The sequence below is a fragment of the Calidris pugnax genome, unplaced genomic scaffold (assembly GCF_001431845.1).
Source record: "Calidris pugnax isolate Ruff unplaced genomic scaffold, ASM143184v1 scaffold54, whole genome shotgun sequence".
In the NCBI taxonomy this organism is placed as follows: domain Eukaryota; kingdom Metazoa; phylum Chordata; class Aves; order Charadriiformes; family Scolopacidae; genus Calidris; species Calidris pugnax.
This window is the reverse complement of record NW_015090864.1, coordinates 11,652,102-11,672,771: the sequence shown is the minus strand read 5'-3', so window position 1 is coordinate 11,672,771 and position 20,670 is coordinate 11,652,102. Positions and strand designations below refer to the sequence as shown.

The 20,670-nt window shown below is 40.0% G+C and overlaps 2 protein-coding genes across 4 annotated transcripts in view; one reads left to right on the top strand and one right to left on the bottom strand.

The window, feature by feature from the left end:
* PITRM1 (pitrilysin metallopeptidase 1) overlaps positions 1 to 14,981 on the top strand; it is a 30,575-nt gene extending 15,594 nt beyond the window's left edge. The window contains exons 15-29 of the mRNA XM_014944871.1: positions 486 to 620; positions 2,519 to 2,657; positions 4,059 to 4,175; positions 5,487 to 5,619; positions 6,341 to 6,461; positions 7,275 to 7,351; positions 7,674 to 7,839; positions 7,964 to 8,064; positions 9,328 to 9,448; positions 10,239 to 10,310; positions 11,639 to 11,751; positions 12,281 to 12,406; positions 13,663 to 13,808; positions 13,935 to 14,037; positions 14,504 to 14,981. Coding sequence (XP_014800357.1) covers positions 486 to 620; positions 2,519 to 2,657; positions 4,059 to 4,175; positions 5,487 to 5,619; positions 6,341 to 6,461; positions 7,275 to 7,351; positions 7,674 to 7,839; positions 7,964 to 8,064; positions 9,328 to 9,448; positions 10,239 to 10,310; positions 11,639 to 11,751; positions 12,281 to 12,406; positions 13,663 to 13,808; positions 13,935 to 14,037; positions 14,504 to 14,597 — 1,764 coding nt within the window. The 3' untranslated portion in view covers positions 14,598 to 14,981. The remainder of the gene's footprint in view (positions 1 to 485; positions 621 to 2,518; positions 2,658 to 4,058; positions 4,176 to 5,486; positions 5,620 to 6,340; positions 6,462 to 7,274; positions 7,352 to 7,673; positions 7,840 to 7,963; positions 8,065 to 9,327; positions 9,449 to 10,238; positions 10,311 to 11,638; positions 11,752 to 12,280; positions 12,407 to 13,662; positions 13,809 to 13,934; positions 14,038 to 14,503) is intronic.
* Positions 14,982 to 15,318: 337 nt separating this feature from the next.
* The window catches only part of PFKP (phosphofructokinase, platelet), a 49,466-nt gene continuing 44,114 nt past the window's right edge, over positions 15,319 to 20,670 (bottom strand). For 2 of the 3 annotated variants that reach the window (XM_014944945.1, XM_014944944.1), the window contains exons 18-22: positions 19,854 to 19,915; positions 18,761 to 18,872; positions 17,441 to 17,540; positions 16,683 to 16,788; positions 15,319 to 15,857 (exon numbers count right to left, since the gene is read on the bottom strand). In XM_014944945.1, coding sequence (XP_014800431.1) covers positions 15,704 to 15,857; positions 16,683 to 16,788; positions 17,441 to 17,540; positions 18,761 to 18,872; positions 19,854 to 19,915 — 534 coding nt within the window. In that variant the 3' untranslated portion in view covers positions 15,319 to 15,703. Of the gene's footprint in view, positions 15,858 to 16,682; positions 16,789 to 17,099; positions 17,106 to 17,440; positions 17,541 to 18,760; positions 18,873 to 19,853; positions 19,916 to 20,670 lie in introns of all 3 variants that reach the window. The other variant, XM_014944943.1, reaches the window with a different exon arrangement.

The window sequence follows — 20,670 nt, the reverse complement described above, 5'->3', positions numbered from 1 at the left end:
TCCTGTCTATGTTACATGTTTGATTTACTTTATTATAAATCATTTCATCTGACTGATACAATAAATGAGTAGACTATAATATTTGTGCATGACTTTGTCTCTACTCCCTGTTCCTTTTTTCCTTCTTTTTTGGGTGCAAAAATGAATTTATTTTAAATGGGAGAAGGGAAAGAATATTACAATAGATTTCTAGAATATAGGTATACACACCTATGCAAAAGAAAGGGGGGAAAAAGGTGGTTTAGTATGATAAAATTAGAGGAGAGAATGGCGAGAATAGGGAACAGGTGATGATGGAATAGTCCTTTAATCTGAACAAAGATTTCAGCTTTTTTTTTTTTTTTCTGCTCCAAATATATTAGAACTGCTCATTATATGTCTGCTGTTCAAATATAAGTGATAAGGTGGTTATGGAACATGGATGCTGTCAGTTATAGAAATTCAGATGGATTGTCCTGCTTACCTAATTATTCTTTCCCATTCAGTATATAGCCTCCTGCTGGAATCAAGATGGGGATCCAGTGGAGCTTCTGAAGATTGCAGATAAAGTCTCTCGGTTCAGGCAGTGCCTTAAAGAAAATCCCACATTTCTTCAGGAAAAAGTTAAAACGTATTTTAAGGTAGGAAAACTCATGGAAGAATATCTGAAGTATTAATTTTTAAATTTATGGTTTTGTATTTAAAATTAAACTGAATCCTAATTTTTTGTGACCTGTTTTTAGGTCTATTTTTAGATGGAGATGAACAGCAGTGCTTTTCAATGAAGTGTGTTGATTTTAAGTGGTTGAAGTGAGAACTTTTCAAAACTGGAAAAATTGGTTGGTTAGACATTTGGAAACATGCGATAAAATGCTAATGTTTTATCAACTGTGATGCCTGATGCTATAAAAGGGGCACATTGGTATTTCCTGATGAGAAGCTCAAACATAGAGAATTACAGACCTGGTTATGTGTTCCTTAGTCTTGGCATAGCAAGATGTATCTCTTCTTCCTTGAAAAGTCGTTGGTTATAAGTAGGATTGTTCTGGTGCTCCTCATGTTAGTGCTAATTGCTTTCTGCTCTTTTCCTTATTTTCCTCTCCATATGTTTTACTGGAGCTCTTGAAGAAATAAAACCAGTTAAGGCATTGAATAGTTCTGAAACCCTGAATTAGCTAATGCCAGAAAGAAAAAATCCAGTGATAGCAGTGCAAAAGTGGGTTTGGGTTTGATGTTATTTTTTGGTGTTTGTTTGATTGGTGGGGTTTTGGTTTTTTGTTTTTCTTTTTTCCCCCCAAATTGTTCAAGTTGTTTTGAAAGGTGTGTCTATTACAGGTAACTGCCAACCTGATTTAATAGTGAGCAAATGCAGGTTCTCATATATTCACAGGCAACAAGAGGCAGTAGCATTAATTGAAATCTGTTTTCCTAAAGGCATTATTAGTGCCTGGAAGCAGTAGGGGGCTGTTGATGTTTTGTAGGGAAGAAATACAGATGCAGTATTTAAGAGAATGCCCTTTACTGTGCGGTTCTGCTGAGGGGGCTAAGGCAAAAACATGACTCAGTAGGAAGTAATGAGAACAGTTGGATGTTCTTATATCAGAAGATTATTATGTTGTACATTGTTCCTGGAGATTAATAAAGCAGGAAGGCCACAAGTGAGGGAGACAAGGCTATTCATCCTGTGCATTTTACTATGTCTAGTTAATTTTGCATTTTCCTCTACTCTGTACTAAATCAGGTTTCTGTAGTTTTTCCACATAAGCACAGCGGAGATAAACTCATAAAACAGAATCCGATTACATTGTCCCAAATTGTTGGCAGTATCTGCCAGTGACAGATGTTGCTTTTTGACTTCTACTTTGAAATGGGCAATTTTTGAGGTCACTATCTTTTGAATAGCCTCCCAGTATTATATAAAATGGGAGCTGCTTGAGTAATTTTGTTATTAAAATTCCACAGTCTGCTATAAACAAAAAGAAATTCAGCAGCAGTTGTGACACTTGCATAATGCATGGAGTTCTCTGGCAGCAAGGCTGATGTAAAGCATTTCTGAGCAGGATAAGGCACGCACATTTTGCATCATATGGGATCTCTCTGCACTCAAGCTTGGGCAGGTTGAAAGAGGTGTTTAATGAAACCCTCCTGCACTTAACCAGATTCCCTATCTTGGAACATTCTCCAGATAAACCTTGTGGCATGCTGCTCTATAGCGTTATGTACAGTTGTTTAACCTTGATTTAATTAAACTAATGAGTACCGTGTGCTGTTGAGGGATTCTAACTCTACTAAAATTTCACAGAAGGTTGTTCGTGCTTGTTCTTGTGGTAAGCTGCCTCTTTTCCCCACCCTTGTAGCAGACTGTTTTGTATGAAATGAAGAGTTCAAATTGCCTGTTCGTGATACTTTTGATAACCTGCAAGCCAAATGGTGCACAAACTGTTTATATCTGCTGCTGATGAAGCGATAATCTGAGGCAAAACAGGAAAAAATTTTTCTCAAAATTAATAACGTTTTGTTTTGGAATATATTTCTGCAGGATAATCCACATAGATTGACTCTGTCAATGAGTCCAGAGGCAGACTATCATGATAAACAAGCAAAAATGGAAGCAGAAAAGCTGGAAAAAAAGGTCAACGCTCTTTCTGAAGAAGAAAAAACACAAATATATGAAAAAGGTTCAACTTGCTCTTTCATATTTTTATTTCAGTAACTGCTTAAAAACAGAGTCAGTTTTTTAGCTGACATTCTGTAGAATATCTTAAATTCTGAGACAGGATGACATTTTTTTTTCTATTGGAAGTTTGTGTATGTGTTATGGGGCCATGCAGTGTGTAGTGTTTACACTGCAATGCATGATTGGTATATAAAACCATTAGTTTTAACACTCAAAAATAGAATGATCAATGTCTCCAGTAGGACAGAATAAAGGGAATAGTTTTAAAATATCAATCTGCTTGTTCTTTCCCATGTTAACTTGCACTAAGTACAACATGAATTCCACCGTTTTCCTTGAAGCTGTTTATTTTTGAGCATATGAGGTCTGGTCCATGCTCCTGTAAAACATATTTTGTAATTTTATTTCTTTTTCTACTTAAAAAGCCTAATATAAAATTAATGTTGTGTTTAACTTATTCTGGGCAATAACTTGGAAACCCTGAGTAGTCATCTAAATTTGTGAAAACAGTGATCCAGTCACAGAAATCCTCCAACAAAATGGTGTTAATCTTCTGCAGCTTTGGTATTAGGCAGGGAATAGGGGAGCAGAAAATCAGATGAGGCTTTCTACTTGTGAAGATAAATTGAAGAGTACTTGGGAGGCGACCAGCTAGAATCTAAAAGACGCTGAAATGAAAAATTAAAGACAATAATTTAGCTTCATCAGTGTAATGACAGCACTTGAGTAAGAACTGGGGAATGGGTTAGAAAGAAGCTTTTTACCTGCATGGTCTGGGTTGCCTGGGTTGGTGTCCACAGGGGGGTGATAGATCCCACTTTGTCAGGGTTTAAATTACATATTATTGTAAACAGGATGTGAAGGGGGGATTGGAAAGAGAATTTACAGAGATACAGTGTTCTGTTTGCTGTTGCGATGTGATAGTCTGCAGAATTTTTCAGTAAAATATTTGAAAGAACTGTTGATATGCTGAAATGAAAAATTAAAGACAATAATTTAGCTTCATCATTGTACTGACAGCACTTGAGTAAGAACTGGGGAATGGGTTAGAAAGAAGCTTTTTACCTGCATGGTCTGGGTTGCCTGGGTTGGTGTCCACAGGGGGGTGATAGATCCCACTTTGTCAGGGTTTAAATTACATATTATTGTAAACAGGATGTGAAGGGGGGATTGGAAAGAGAATTTACAGAGATACAGTGTTCTGTTTGCTGTTGCGATGTGATAGTCTGCAGAATTTTTCAGTAAAATATTTGAAAGAAATAACTGTTGAAAGAAAAAACTGTTGAAAGAAAATGCTAAACTTCAAATGCTTGTGTTTTTCTGATCTGTGTCACATCAGTAGTTTTAACAGCACTTTCACTAGAAGCTGGAAATGACAAACATATTCTGCTCTCCTTGCTAGGTTTGGAATTAATTGCTCTTCAGAGCAAACCCCAGGATACCTCTTGCCTCCCAGCTCTAAAAGTGTCTGACATTGAGCCCAAAATCCCCTTCACTGTGCTGGAGACAACACTCGCAGGTTGGTGTCACCACTATTTTATCCTCAAAAGAGCAACACTTGGATTATTATCCAGCTGCTTGCCCAGCTCTTGCTCTTTTTTGCTCTTTACAAAGCTTTGTACTCTCTTTGTTGTCCATAGTTAGGATCCTTTTCCTCTAGTCCACCACCCACCATCTCTGTGGTGGACAGTTTGTGGTGGATCTGCAGAGACTTCTTGCTGTTGCCTCCGAGGGGCGATGTGGGGCTGTTCTGGGCTCCAACCATCACCCGCCCTTCCCAGTGATCTGGTGGCAGTGCTCCTGATGGCAGCTGCCTGCTGCCTGCTTACTCACCCCCTGCCCTGCCCTGCTGTCGGAGGAGTCTCTGGGCTCTTGAGCAATCTCCTCACTTGCCAAAGACTTACCCAGGGCGCAGCACTCCGGGCAGCTCGTGCAGGGAGCTCTCCTCCCTGCTTTCCCTTCCTCCCTGGCGTGTACAGAATATGATGTACAGGAGCCCTGGGGAAAAAAAAGTAGTAATAATTGTCATCCTTCATAACTTTCATGCAAATTTCTCCCTGCTTTGCCAGCAGCTACCCTGTGGATTGACAGGAAACAAGAAATTGTGGTTCTCAATTTTGATACTGTTCTGTTAAAATCTTGCAGGTAACACTGCTCGGCAGTGTATTTCTAACAGGCACTTTCCTGCAAAAATTGCCAGCAAGTATCAAGTACTGTATAATTTTGATACTAAACCGACCTGTTCTTTTGAAAATCCTAGTATTTATATTCTAATGTCCTGATTTAGAAGGGAATGTGTGGTAACACTGCTTGGCAGTGTGTTTCTAACAGGTACTTTCCTGCAAAAATTGCCAGCAAGTGTCAAGTACTGTATAATTTTGATACTAAACCGACCTGTTCTTGTGAAAATTCTAGTATTTATATTCTAATGCCCCAGTGTAGAAGAGAACGTGCAGTGTGGGACCCCACTTTCCTCAACTTTTGAGGTGAAGAATGCAAAAAATAAAGGAGAAAAACTTCTTGAGTTGTTCAGAAACATATTGCCATTTCTTTATTTGAATGTTACCTCTAAAGTGTGGCCTCTGTCATCACAATTCTGTCATCACATTGTCCAGGTATTCATTACCTTACCATAGACAGAAACAATAAAACCCCTGCAGTCCAGCATCAGCTCAGTGTGCAAAGTTTAAACAAGACCTGGCTCTGAAGTACCAAAAGAAAGTAACTCATAGTTTGAAGTTCTTGCAAGAAACTGTTTTGGTTTTATGTGTTTATAGTAGGAAACTGTTGGTTGTTCTTTGGTTTTCTGTTTTTATTTTTTTATCCCCAGCTGATGAAATTCCTGTCCAGTACTGTGCTCAGCCAACCAACGGGGTGGTTTATTTCAGAGCCGTTTCCAGCTTGAACACCCTTCCTGAGGAGCTCAAACCATACGTGCCGCTCTTCTGCAATGTCATTACAAAGTGAGAGGTTTACCTTCTTAGAAGCTAAAGCAATGAGATGTCACATGGCTTCCTGAAATTATATTGCTTTTAATAACTTTAGCAACTGTTTCTCTTCTTGTTAGAGAAGGGAAATGCTGGTAGGTTGGTGTCCTGCAGCAAGAGTGGTCTTCCCTCTTCCCTGCAGAGTTGCCACATTCTTTCCCCTTCTCCAGCAGTTTCTGCATTGGCTTGTTCCCCAGCATCAACACAAGCATTCCCCAAACAGACTGGGAAATTGATACCAATGAAAGAAAAAAAAAAAAAGCCTAGCAGAAATTAAAGTTTTCACTTGGATAGATTTTTTGGTCTGATTTCACCATGTGGTCATGGGAACGCTGACCCCATCATAGGGGGAAGAGTGGCACAGGGCAGATCAATTCAGCTGGGCTGGGAGGGATCTATTCTATTTATTGGTGATAACAGCTTGTGTGGTGTTATCACTGTGGTTCCATATGGATGTCAGTAGCAAGCCTGTACAGAAAGCATGCTTTTTCATACACCAGTTTGTTTGATGGAAAGACTTGGTGTATTATTTTTTTTCTTTCATAAGGTTTGAAGCATTATGCTTGCTTGATAACAGCCTAAGTTGTTTGGTTGCAAGATCAGTATTGGCCTAAACAGTCTCATTTGCAAGTGGCATATGGATCCTGGTTTTGGTACACACTGAAAATGGAAATAAATCTCTTATTGTTTTTTGCAGGATGGGATGCGGAGCCCTTGATTATAGGGAACAAGCCCAGAAAATAGAGCTAAAAACGGGTGGTATGTCTGTCAGCCCACATATCATTCCAGATGATTCACACCTCGATGTGTATGAACAGGTAAATTAATCATAAACTCCAAGATGTTACACTTGCAATAACAGCTCTGTAGTTAAAGGTCAGTCAGGGCTTCCAGGTAGAGGGTCAGCTCACGTAGATTGAAAACTTAGTGTATAAAAGGACTCGTGCCTTTTTGTGTAAGATATACGTTTCACAATTACAGTAACTTGGTCTTTTGTGTTAAGGGCAGTGCTTGATGTGGTTATCCATTTTAAGGCAGTGCTTCACTAGCACCTGTCACCATATTTTTGAGTGCTGCAAAAAATTTTGGAAGCAGAGAGTAGAGGACAGAATGGCATAATGTTATACTGCTGTTGACCTGTGTGTGTTATGTTAATGTGGTTCAGAAGCATGGAAGGTTTGCAAGATCATTGGATCTTTGTATTGGATGTAGCAGTCCTAGCAATACCCTCTTAAGATTTTTTTCAGACTTGCTGGGATCTGCTGGTCTGGTTTGCTCCCCATGGATCCTGGAGTTGAATTAGGGAGACTTCTTGGCAGAAAGGTGCTTCCCCAGAACAGTTTTATTTGTACTTCATGTGAAAAAGAAGGAATTCTATTTCTGAACTGCTGCTTACTGTTGAGAAGGAGGAATTGACAGGCTTGGTTTATGTAAAGAGCAACCACATTTCACGTCTGCTCTGATTTTAGTAGCACAGGCTGCATTGAAGTGTTTTTGTGATGTGTAGAACTAGGTTGGCATCATCGCATCACTTTCATAATAAGTTACTGTGCATTTCTCAGGCCATTGCTTTGGTTGTCTTGTGTAAAGGTGGTTTTTTTTGTGTGTTTTGTTTTCCTTTTTTCCTTCAGGGTGTGCTCTTTTCATCTCTATGCTTGGATAGAAATCTGCCAGACATGATGAATTTATGGAGTGAAATATTTAACAAGTACAGTACATTGTGTTTCATTTGTTTGTGTGTGGTTTTGCATGTGTCTTGGGCTTCTCTTTTTTTTTTTCCCCTCTTCCTCCAATCATTCTCTTCTTAGAGATCTTACTTTGGGATTTCTTTTTGTAACTGTGTTGTTGTATGGCTCCCAGTTTCTAAACCTAAGTATTCCATCATTTCCATAACTTTATAGTGGATTAAATGGAGAACAATCAGTCTAAAAGCTCTTTGTTGAACTTGGGCTGATGAAGGATTCAGTATTATAAATTCCTTTGGTGTACTTTTGTATGAGACCTAGAGACCTGCTTTTATGCTTTTTCAGCCCCCGGTTTGAGGAGGAGGAACATTTCAGGGTGCTGGTTAAGAAGACTGCCCAGGAGCTGTCAAATGGGATTCCAGACTGTGGGCATTTATACGCTTCTATTAGAGCTAGCAAAAACCTTACACCTTCTGGAGAACTACAAGAGATGTTCAGTGGGATGGATCAGGTGAAAAGCTAAAGGCATCCTTCAGCGAGGCCCAAATCCTCAACTTGGGAATTACAGTGCTCCTTTTTGCCAATTCTTTCTGTTGGGTTAACGTGTCATCTTTCTGCCTTCCTTCCCCACACAGGTGAAGTTGATGAAGAGAATAGCAGAAATGTCTGATATTAAACCAATACTACGCAAATTACCACGCATTAAGAAGTATTTATTAAATAGTGACAACATCAGGTGAGTTCCAGCTAAAAACAAAAGGGGGGTTTTGGTTGAAGAGAGGCCACAGCCTGTGACTGTCCATTTCTCAGGGTGCTTGGTGGAGCGTTTCGTAAAACAGGAGGTCTGTGGAAAAACTACCAAAATGTTATTAGTTCAAATTCTCCTTGCTTACAAAGTAGTAGCTCTGGCTTATTTTGCTCATTTTTTAGGTATGAAAAACTTAGGGCAAATTTCACGTGTAACTATTGTACCAAAAATGTGTAAATGGCCTGTAGGATTTCACAGAAATACAATCAAATTCACAATCAAAGTTCTGCCTTTTTATTTTTCCTAAAGGTGCCCAAGAGACAAATACTGTTGTATCATACTGTATGACTGTCCATTTCTCAGGGTGCTTGGTGGAGCGTTTCGTAAAACAGGAGGTCTGTGGAAAAACTACCAAAATGTTATTAGTTCAAATTCTCCTTGCTTACAAAGTAGTAGCTCTGGCTTATTTTGCTCATTTTTTAGGTATGAAAAACTTAGGGCAAATTTCACGTGTAACTATTGTACCAAAAATGTGTAAATGGCCTGTAGGATTTCACAGAAATACTCAAAATTCTGCCTTTTTATTTTTCCTTCAAGGTGCCCAGGAGACAAGTACTGTTGTATCATATTGTGTTGTAACAGTAGAGTGCAATTTGTTTTGGATTTTTTTTATCCTAAAAGGAAAATAGTGACACTCTGAAATCTGCTTTATGCATATATTGGAAAAAGTAAGAGAGCACTTTAAGGTGTTTAGTGTCAGGGACATTAGTTCCAAAAATAAGTCCATTTGAAGTGACAAAAGTTAAGAAGTTTTGTTTCGCAAAGCATGAAATGATGAATAAAATTGTGGAAGTATCTATATTGCTCAAAACCATGGTAAGTCTGACTGTAAAGAGAGAATACAGAGGACATCAGTTTCTTTGTGAGACATTTATATTTTGCAAAACTGATGTAGTCCTGTCCTGTGCAGGAGTGGCTGACAGCTACTAAAGTGTGGGTCTGAAGGTGTTTTGGGGCAAGCAAAGGAAAAGCAGTTGAACTGTGAGGTTTTTGGTTTGGTTTTTTTGGCATGTCAAATGCTGGATTGTGAGTATTTTGCTTTTTTTCTGACATAATCATTAACAGTAACTGTACATCTAATATTCTGATGATTTTATAGAAAATGCTTAGGAAGACAAAGGGGTACAAATTATAAAGGGCTGTCTGAAAACACAAAAGCATACTTAAAAACTCAACATGTATTTTTAACAGATGCTCAGTGAATGCAGCACCTCAACAGATACCAGAAGCATCTAAAGAAGTAGAGAAATTTTTGAAGGGCATAGCTAGAAGTAAAAAAGAGAGAAAACCTGTTCGTCCCCACGTGATTGAGGTAAGAAATGACCTCATTTGTGACCAGGGCATCAACCGCGGTGGGATTTGATCCTGGATAAAGAGCCCTGTGCGATCAGGAGCGGATCGTTTGAACTCGGGTGCTGTGTCCATACAAAGATGTCTGAAGAAATTTGCCCGAGTCAGCTCTGTGCTAAGCTGCTGTCTGTGTGTTTTGCCAGAGAGGCTGTCTTCACCTCAACAAAACAGACAATAGTAATCCTGCAGATCAGCTGTTAAGCCTTACCCTGAGGTTACTGCTTTTGCGTGGGATGTGTAAAAGAAATTCTTACTTTCTCTGTCACATCAAACTGTAATTTCTTTTTTAGCTGAGCTTTACTTGAGATGTTGGCCAAAAGGAAATAGGGCATGATGTGCAGCTCCTCAGCTGCATGGGAATTTGTTTAGTTATCTGGATGTTCAGGACATTTGGCACAAAATGTGCTTGGCTCAATAGAGTTGACAAAGAATCTCTTCTGTCAGTATGCAGATCTGTCTTAATTTCTCATGAGACTGGAATAAGCTCCCAGTTCCCTACCCATGAGGGAGATGAGTCTGAAACCTTCTGGGCCTCATGTAGTCTCTGTCTTGGTGTCTTTCAGTGCCAAATTACTCTTGAAAGGAAATGTATTTGGCATTTGCTTAGAAATTAAAATATAAAGAAGCTTATGTTTGTGAAGACACGGTCTGATGGTGGTTTCAAAGGGGTCTGAAGGGCAGGGGTTGCAGCTGTGCTATTGCCAGTCTAAATTATTGCATCACCTTTTAATATGAGGCTGGGTCTCTTGTAGAAATCTTCAGAAGTCAAACCTGTGGGAAGTGAAATGCTTACTGGTCTGCAGATCACAAGGAAACTAGTTAATGTAAGTACATCATTGGTTGGGGATATTGGTATTACAGGGCTGTTACTGATGCTGATGGTCCACCCTAAGCTGTTAAGAGACTCTCTTGCTGTTTAGAAGCTCACCACTCAAACGCAGCGTGCCCTTCAGTTCCACCCTCTGACTGGATTGTTTCTTTAAACTGCCCATTAACCTTCTTAATCCCTCCGTGTCATCCTCTTCCTTATCTTCCCTGTGGCTCTGGTGTGAAGATCATTTTGCTAACTCCGCATCCATGTGTGCAGGCAAATACCTGCTGGTGCTGTCTCTTGGAAGTGATGCTTACTTTATTTTTAACCTGGTTTCTTTCAGAACCAGGCTCGTGTGCTGTCACTCCCAGTTAGTCCCTTCCTGTCCTTCCTCTCCTTCCTAAGTGGTTCTGAATGGGAATCACACCTGACACAAGAGCATTGGTGACATGAAAAATGACAATCTGTATTTGGCTATAGGAGAGAAAACGAGCCCAGCATTCCCTGAGCTCTCCTTCGAGAAGAAGGCAGGGAGAGCTCAGCCCGTGGTTGTGTTTGCTCACCAGTGATGTATAGGCTGCTGGGCTTGGCCCAACCAACCAGGGATGTGTGAGGGGCCGGGGGACAGGTCTCTAGAGTTGAGAAAGGCTTGGGAGAATGGAAATGGGGTCAGAAAAGCCACTGGGGGTGTGTAAGGCTCTGCTCTTGCTAAGGTAAGCACACAAGTGGGTCTGTGTGTGAAAGAGGCAAAGAAGCGAGTGCTGCAGAGGCCTGGAGACGTGAAGGGGACTGGAAGGTTTGAGGTGGGGATGTAAGGAGGAATTTAATTTATTGCAGGGGATGTTTGAGCAGGGATTCATGGAACTGCTGCTGTTCATAAATAGTTCTCATTTTTTCTTGTGGATTTCAGTTTCTGAATCTGGTTTCAGTATCTAAAATTGAGTCTATCTGGACTGAAATACAGTGTGGTGCCATGTGCTTACGTGGACGTAGAAATGGAGAGTTATGAACACTTGTTTCAATCGAAGTAAAGCCATGGCAGGGGAGCAGCCAGGCAGGACTCCTGGTGATCATGCAGGGCCTGCACAACTGAGACACTGGTGTGCAAGGCTGGGAAGCTGATGGACAGAGTCCGTGTACCTCGTTCCCCAGGGCAGTTCTGTGCACTGGGTTGCTAATACGGCACAAGCGAAATGTAAGGGATTGGAGGTCAAGTGGTACATTTAGAGTTTGTGTCTGCATGTTTGGCAACATTTCATAGTTCTCAAAAAACCCAGAGTTCTCAAGTGGATAAATTGTCTCACCTGTGCTAATTGTGACAATGATACATTTTTCTCTTAGGATCCCACTTTCAAACCATGCCAGATGAAGACCCATTTCGTGCTTCCCTTCCCAGTGAACTACGTTGGGGAGTGCATCCGAACGGTCCCCTACGCCACTGCGGACTATGCAAGGTGGGGAACAGCATCAGCAGGGACCTTCTCTGTGTGTTGCATGGCACACACCAAAAGGGAAGTGTTGTTAGGCTGACCACAGGAAGTGGAGCGTGGATAGAAAATGCTTTGCAGCGCATGTGTCACAAATTCTTTATGGAGCAGTCTTGGCATGGCTAGGTCCAGAAATTAGGTCCAGACATGCCTTGTTTTAGAAAACAAGGTGCTGCCATCCCCCAACTTCCAAATAAACAGCCCTGCCTGAGTTGATGTGTCTGAGTTGACAATCCTATTGCATGTGACAAAGTTTAGGAGGCTGCTTTCCTATTTAAGTGAAATAAATGGAGATGTCCAAGGAGTGTTCCAAAGCAGTGCCACTCTTACAGTGATGTCACGTTATTCAGCTATTATTAAATATGGAGTATTGTTATAGCTTACAAGCAGCAGTGCATTGCAAATGGGGATCTTTGTGAACTTTAGAGGAAGCTGAGAATATTATTGTTGTCCAATTTGTTTAACATCTTTGCTGTTGTTATTTCTCTCGTTCCAGCCTTCGAATTCTTGCGCGGCTGATGACAGCTAAATTCCTGCACAGAGAAATCAGAGAGAAAGGAGGGGCTTATGGAGGAGGTGCTAAACTCAGCCACAATGGCATATTCACTTTCTACTCTTACAGGTACCAGTCGGGTCATTCTTTTCCTGTTTCTGTCTGAGGGGCTGCTGACTGCAGTTAGATATATGTATTTATTTTTTTTTAATTAGTTGTAGCTCTCATTCAAGATCAAGAGAAATAAAAAGAATGTTGAATCACAAGAAAGTGATTCAGTGCTGATGATGTTCAGATTAATTGCTTAAGGCATGCGAGTTGTGTTGATTAACACCTCCTTGATTTCTCTGCTTTCTCTCCTTGGGAAAGCCTGACTTATCTCTGCTGGTAGCAACCGTTGCTCTGTCTCTGTACTTAAGTGTTTACTGTCTTGGTGACAGATTTTTGTAAAACTGGCTTTCACGTGTTTCCTCCTGGGTTGAGGAGGCCCTAAAAAAGGGAATTCAAGACTGTTCTAAATTTGAGACCAGGAAGTAGAAGTGTTGTTCCCTAAGGTCCTGGGTTTGAAAACACGCAGCTTCCTGTGGTGGCTGTGGCTGGAATAATCAGAGGTTTGGCAGAAAGTGTCGCTGGTGAAGAGCTTCAGCTGCTTTCTCCTGCTTTGCTTCTTTTTTTACCAGTCCAGAACAGTTACCTTGCATTGATCTTACCAAAGCACATGCAGATTAAATTAGGACTGGAGGTATTAAAGGCTAGTTATAATCCCTGCTAGAAGTGGTACGTGGCTGCAGCCCTGGCTGGAACCCTCCCCGTGGGCTGACGGCAGCCAGCGCAGCACTGGGCCGGGATTCCCAGCTCTCTGTGTAGCTTCAGCGTGGTGGGACTTGTCCCGGTTGGTATTTCAGTGGTTCTTAACCTGTTGCACCTGTTTTACAGAAAGCCAAAACAGGTGTAGCAGGAAACATAACTCAGAGAAGATAGGGCATATCATAGCTATTACTGTTGATGTGACTGGCAGCTGTGCTCACTAAGCTGGTGCAGCAAAAGGGTAGTGCATTGAAACAGCGCTGGTTCCCCGTCTCTCTGCTCACCAGTTCTCTGCACGGCTGCTTCAGAACTACTTTTAGCCACCTGAACTTGCTGCATTTGTGTACCTAAAATTCTAAATATGCCTGGTTTGTAACACTTCTTTCTTCTGAGAAAAAAAAAAACCAACACATCTTCTTCTTGTAAACAAAAAGGAATTTTACAATGTGGTTTAATCCCCATGGATGTACGTTTGTGTGATGCACAGTAAACTGTGAATGAAATGAGAACACAGCAATTACAGTATTTCATTTTGTAAGACTAAAGTAATTAATTTTACCTTTTTTTTTCCTTCTAAGAGACCCAAATTCACTAGCCACCTTGAAAACATTTGAAAAAGCAGTTGAATGGGCCAAATCTGGAGAATTCACACAACAAGATATCGATGAAGCTAAGCTGGCAGTGTTTGCTGCTGTAGATGCACCAATAGCTCCTTCAGATAAAGGTATATTCTCACCAGCCTCACAGTCCTGCAAATATTATTTTTTTTTAATTTAAGTTTAAAGGGAAGAAAAAGTTGGTTTGCTAAACTCAACAGTGCAAGTGTGGGTTTGTTTTCTTTTTTTCCTAGGGATGGATCATTTCTTATATGGGATTTCAGATGAAATGAAGCAGTCGCACAGAGAACAACTTTTTGCTGTCAACAGCGCTAACCTGGTCGATGTATCAAACAAGTAAGTCAGTGCCCAACTTAGGAGAACGGTTTCTTCCCTTGGCCTTTCACTATTTGCTTTTGTAACCTAGAGAGAGAGATGTTCATTATGTGCTGCTGCTTGCATTGTAGCTACATTCTGAGTTTGGGGGAGATAGATTGGTTTACTTTTGAAAGGTCCACAAAGTGTCTGGAGGAATACGCTCAGACATCCAGCTGCTGGCTACATGAGCTGGTTCTTCTAGATGTGTAGGATCTTGTGCTTCTTTAGGCTTTAGAATTCTGGTCCTGAAGAGTACAAGGAGATAGACAGGGTGGTTAGGGCTCTGCTGACTGGGGAAAACCACTAAATACCAAAGATGCTGTAAAAGCAACAATGGGAATGTATCAAACAGCACTTTTTCCTGAGATGGGAATAGTTCTAACTGGGAGCTGAGTTACAGATAACTGAATGCAGCAGCTTATTTGTTTCTGTTTTTTCCTTGCAGGTACCTTGCAGTTGGGAAGAGCACTCGTGGTCAAGCTGTACTTGGCCCAGAAAATGCAGATATCACCAAAGATCCCTCCTGGGTCAAACGATGAATTGCTGCTGAACATCCAAGCTAATACAAAACAAGCCAATCTGCGTGACTATATCATTAGTGTTTTGTAGTAACTTTTAACTGTGCCATGGTCCAACTTAATTATTCATTGCTGCTTTTAACAGTGTCCAAGAAACCAGTTAAAAGCTGTCCTTCAGATAACTGTGTGAAGAAGCTTCTAACCGTGCAGTATTTGAGAGCAAGATTGATTTGCTCTGTTACGGCAAAGACAGACCTTAATATTTTATTGAAGATTCACTGCGCCGATCACCTATGAATACTATATAAATTAAATATTTTTCTATATGTAAAAGTCTAGAGTTTTAAATGGCATTTGTTTGAAATCGTGTCTGCTGTTGGATATATAAAAACTATGTCTCTTCGTTCTTTGGTGTGGTAATTCCAGCTTCCTTTGCATGAGCCACCTCCTGGCAGAGGAGCTTTGTGATGGTACATTCCACCTCACATCAAGCCAAGGTTGTAGTGAACTGTGGTGCAGTGGGCAAATCACTAATCAATCAGTTTATCAGGTATTTTAAGTTTAACTCAGTCATACTTTGATAGGACAGACTCGATTTTAACTTTTTGTCAATATTGAATGCTTCCTGGCTGGAAGGGCAGTGGCTTTTTTCCTTCACTAGAGTACATAGAGAATCCTTCATGAAGTATTATTCCTCCCCGTGATTAAAAGCAGGTGAATACCATTTCTGACAAGTCACTCGTGATGTTTGCAACAGTACTTTATTTCACTTCAGATACATTAAGCACATTCTGTAACTCAACACAAAGCTAGGCAGCTACACTTATTTTTGGGTGTAAGTACTCCGAAACAAAGTGCAGTAGATGAGTAACTTACAGAGTGCATAGAACGGGTGTTGCACTTTCTGTTAATGGGTAGTAGCAGTAACTGGTGCTTAACCTACTGGCTGCTAGGGTTTGTTTCAAACATAACACAAATACAGGACAAAATCTCTGTGACATCTGAACGTCTCGTTTCACATAAAGTGCTGGTACAATAATTTAAATGTTACAAAACAGAGCTGTAACGATTCTAAAGCATTGTTACCCACAATGTGCATCTAGTACAAGGATCTAAAAGTGATGTCTTTAGATGGCTCCGGTCTCTGCTTCCTTTGGGCTGTGCATGGCGACGTGCTCCAGCTGCCCTGAGTCTGAGACATCGTAGCTGGTCTTGTACTTGGCCAGGATTTTCATCAGTGGGCGCAGCTTCAGCCACCACTGCTCCTTGGGAATCCTGTGGCTGTGGAACAGGTGGGGTGGGAAGGAAAAAAGGTACAGTGATTTGCTTGGTAGCTACGACACACACAGTTTTTAGGTCATTTGACAACACTTAAGAGTAATGGCCTTCCTTATAAATCAGATATTGATTATCAGAATCAGATATTGACATTCATGGTGGGATATAAACACTGACCCAATATGGGGAGAAATAAGGCCAAAATACTGAAGGAACTAATGATGTTCTTTAGAGATAAGTGCAATACCAAATTGGGTGCAAAAGTGCTGCCCCACTAAACTGTATTGGAACTAAAGTACTTCTAGGCATTAGAGCAAAGACAATTATGATATTAGGAAAAATTTTTTCAGTGAAAGGGTTATCAGACATTGGAATGGGCTGCCCAGGGAGGTGGTTGAGGCACCATCCCTGGAGGTGTTCAAAAGACGGGTTGATGTAGTGCTGGGAGGTATGGTTTAGTGATGATGCTCCTTGTTTGTTGTGTGGGTGTCTATTTTTGTCAGTTAGGTTGACGGTTGGACAAGATGATCTTTAAGGTCCCTTCCAACCTAGAAGATTCTGTGATTCTGTGATTATTTACAAGGACAGTGGAGTTCCAGAATTCTTAGCAGGAGACTCCCAAGTATAAGGAGGCCAAAGAGAAAGCACGAAGGGAGATGTTAGTAAAGACAAGTGACCAATCCAAGCAAGTCACTGGCTGAATGTAGGCCAAAGACAGAAGCAGCATAGAGCTGGCAAAGGCAGTGTCAGCCTGCAGGGAAGAGGCTGGTTTGATGTGGCAGAAGGAAGCCAGTGTCAGGTGTTTCAGTGTCAGCAGTGGATACGTACACAAAGTCTGTTTCAGTCTTCAGCTCAGCCACAGGTTGGAACACAAGGTTGCGTCTCCGCATTCCCAGCAAACACACCGAGTCATCGGTATTGGCAAATACTTTTCCTAAAAGGAATGAAATAATTCAGGATCTCTCTCACACTTTTAAGGGCTAATACCCTTTTTCTGTGTAATTAAGTTGAATAGGGAGCTTACAGTAGCTTAATTCCAGTTACTGAATATTTAATGTAATGATAAAAATATCAATTAGTACTTTAATAGGGTTAGGAGATCTTCATTTTTTTAATTTAGCTTTGGTGATTAGCAATGAAAATACAGTGCAATCAAGCAACAACAAGATTGAATTTTAACATGAAGTTTTAAATTAGATTTTAGTAAATAATGCTTTACAAAAATTCCCAAAGAAGACATATTACCTTCTTCTGTCTCCCATGTAGCCACCATGAAACAAAAAGGAAGAACAGATGTAACTATATAACCATCAATTCCTTCATGCATGAAAAACTGCAATCACACTATTTTTTAAAGAAAGATAAGAAAACAGCTATCATCTGAATTATTGACCTCACTTAAGGGGAAATCTTACAGTAGGAAGCCCAGCAAGGCAGTACTGAATAATAAAAACATGATCAAGAGGAAAAGAAGTATGTTGACTAACAAACTAATATACATTCGTATGTTTGTGTAGTAAAGTAGTCTCATACACCAAGAGAGAACCAAAGCCAGTAACAAGAGAGAACACCAAATATTCCTGCACCTTTTCGGTAGGTTTCTTTCAGTTTTTTGGAGATCCACTGCATGGCTTTTGCAGAGATTTTTGTCCCGAAGTTTCTATCAAATGGTGAAGGTGCACCACCCTGTGTGGAAATTTAACTGTGTTAGTTTAGTTACAAACCACTATTTGTGTCTTTTTATTTCACCAGTCATCTCTGTTAATGGCCTGCTCTACCTCTTATTCCCATTCCCCAGCTTAGAAAAACAAACAAACCAAAACCCCCACCATGCCAATATAATCAAAACATGTAAAATTTGTGTTAAGCAGTCATCAATAATACTTTTCCCTTAGGTAAATGGTGGGCACTGCTTTCCCTTTTCCCCACTTCCCCTTGGTGCAGCTGATCCCGCACTGCCCAGCTACGCCACTGCCACAGAGCAACCAACAGCCAGCCTAATATAAAGGATTTCTTTTTTGTCTGCTTTCATTCCAAGTATTACAGCAGCTTTTATACAGCTCTGGGAACAAAAGTGTTGGTTTGGGTTTTTTTGAACCCTCTGTCTATATTATACAAAGTCTGATTTTTCTGTCCGTTTTCAGTGCAGCAGATGGGACTGAAATCATTTGTGAAGTAGTTCCAAATAGTTCCAAACAGATTGTTTGACTAATGCTGGTCTTGACCTTCAATATAAACTTTGCAAAATTTTATGCTGAAAGTGCCAAATGTTGAATAATCTAAAACCAGACAGGAGTAAGGGGAATATACATACAACTTGAAATGACTTAAAAGGAAAAACAGTTGTTTCACTACGAGCACTTGAGAAATTTGGCTCCACATGTACTTTTTAATCTACCTCAGTCTTGGTGGTTACTGTAGCTAAATCAGAAACTTCCTATTTGCCCCCCAAGCAGCAGTACAGTGAGATACAGAGATGTAAGGCACAAATACCACAGGGAGTAGCTCCCTGCTGTCACTTCGACAAGAACAATCTCTCTGAACTTACTTTCTTAAAAAAATCTCATCTCTTCCAGAGTTCAGAAGCCAGATCATTATGGATGGGCTAAGCGTGGTCTAAGGATGTATTACAATAATAGCAAGATAACTGTATTATCTATTTAAAAAGTGTAATTGTTTATTACGGGAGAGGAATAAAAATTAAAACCATTACGAATCTAATGCATTTTACCCCTAGATGTTTAAGAAGGAATTGCAATAAAATATAATCCTAACAAAAACTTCTGAGTTACCTACAAACAGAAATACCTTTAATTCCAAGTCAGAGTTGCTTGAAATGCTCAAATATTTTATGTTCTTTGTTTACACAAAGTTAAGCTTGACTGTAATTTTAATGTCATTTTTACCTGCTGCATGTGGCCCAATACATTTTTTCGACAGTCAAACACTCCTTTTCCTTCTTCAGAATACAGCTGATAAATGAAGTCAGTTGTGTAGTTCTCATTGCAGTTCTCATTTCTGTAACAATTAAGGCCAGCACACTTAGCAAATTTACTATTAAGCAGTGGATGTCTTTACAGCCACTGAATGACAAATGTTTTCCCATTTTCTTGCTCATGGCTTGGATCACCTCATCACAATGTTCACTGTCACGTAACACACTCGTGATTTACTTTCCCTACCCTGACATCACTGGCAGGTCATATGGAATCCAATGGTAAGAAAGGGAGTGAAAAATACCATTTTAGGTCTGACGAGTTCATTATGAAAAGGAAAAAGTTAAAACAAGTAGTCATTGACATCCAGTGTCATAATTTTGCCCTCTATAAAAGCAAGGATAATGAATAATACCTCAGGTTGTTCACTACCAATATTGTAAACATAGGATATTTTCTCACCCTACTCATATAACTAGTAGAACCTGAACAAATATAATGATGTCCTCATACAATTTACTGTGGTATTAGTTTTTCAGCCCTTTGTTACTTGGCATACTGAAAATAAATGCTCAGGAAAGAGAGAAGCTACAGGCTGATTCATGCTGCCTAAGCAGGTATAATTTTAAAACATGCCAATCGACATGTTTTAAATATTTTGATTTTTGAAAATTATTTTATTCTGTGTTATCTCCTAAACTCTAAGTAAGATTTTTATAATAAAGGCCATACTGTATGTATATACATGTATGCTAGTTTTCACACTACATATAGTAAGAAAGAATCTACAACAAAAGACAAAGGCGATGATAAAATAAGCTGAAAATAGGTTAAAATATTAGACTGTAGAGCAAATATATTTACATAGAAAGAAGAAAGTTTTGGACCTGAGCATCCAGACACCTCCCAGACTTGTATTCTGGAGCTACAACTTCAGAAATAATCTCATGCTAAAGGAATAATCAAGGAATACAACCTTAAGAGTGTCTTTGTAAGTGGCCAAGCAGCCTGCTTGGCTGGAAGTGCTCCGTGTCACTGATGCCATCTATCAAAATTTCCTTACCTCAGCACTAGACCACGCTGGATACTGGTTTTCATTTTTTCAGTCAAGTGTTCCACATTGGCCTAGAAACAACAAAAGTATTTTTATCAAGCTGTACAAAACTCTAAAAGAACGTTAATGAGCCCACATATCCTGAGAACTTCTGAAAAGTATTCCACATCAAATATTATGTGCAAATTCAAATAATCAGCAGGTTTTGGGAGATCCAGGATAATATACTGTGTATGATTATTCATCTTGGGTTAAAACTAACTTCTTCCACGCCACAAATAACTGACTCTAATAGCAACACAAGTTGTGGTTTTGTATGCTGTGCTGCTATAGCACCAAATTGGATAACATCAACGTACATTGAAGTACAGAAATTGCCACAAAGATTGCACCTTGCCCTTACTCCCTGTCCTTGCAAAAGTCCTGTTATGGATACAGTGACGGACTGCTGTGCTGGTATTCCCGTATATGACACGAAGAGCACAGGCTACTAAAAACTGAGTGGGGAGGAATTGCAATTCCTTTCACATTTCTCTTCCTTTAAGGAAATTTCCATCTCTTTAGCTTTTTATTTGCCCATGACTGCAGCTACCACCAACTACCTCAGAAGTGTAAAAACCTCATAGTAGACAAGTTCCATATCAGCTTACACCCTAATCTGTAATCCTTAAAGCCTGAGATCTTTATTTTAGTAACACCTCCGAGCATGCTCTGAATAGCTGTGGTATTGAAGTCAGTATCTAATACACATTTACAACTATTCAACTCAGGACATGAATACCCATCTAACACAATGGAAAAAATATTTCCGCCCCTCCCCCTCCCC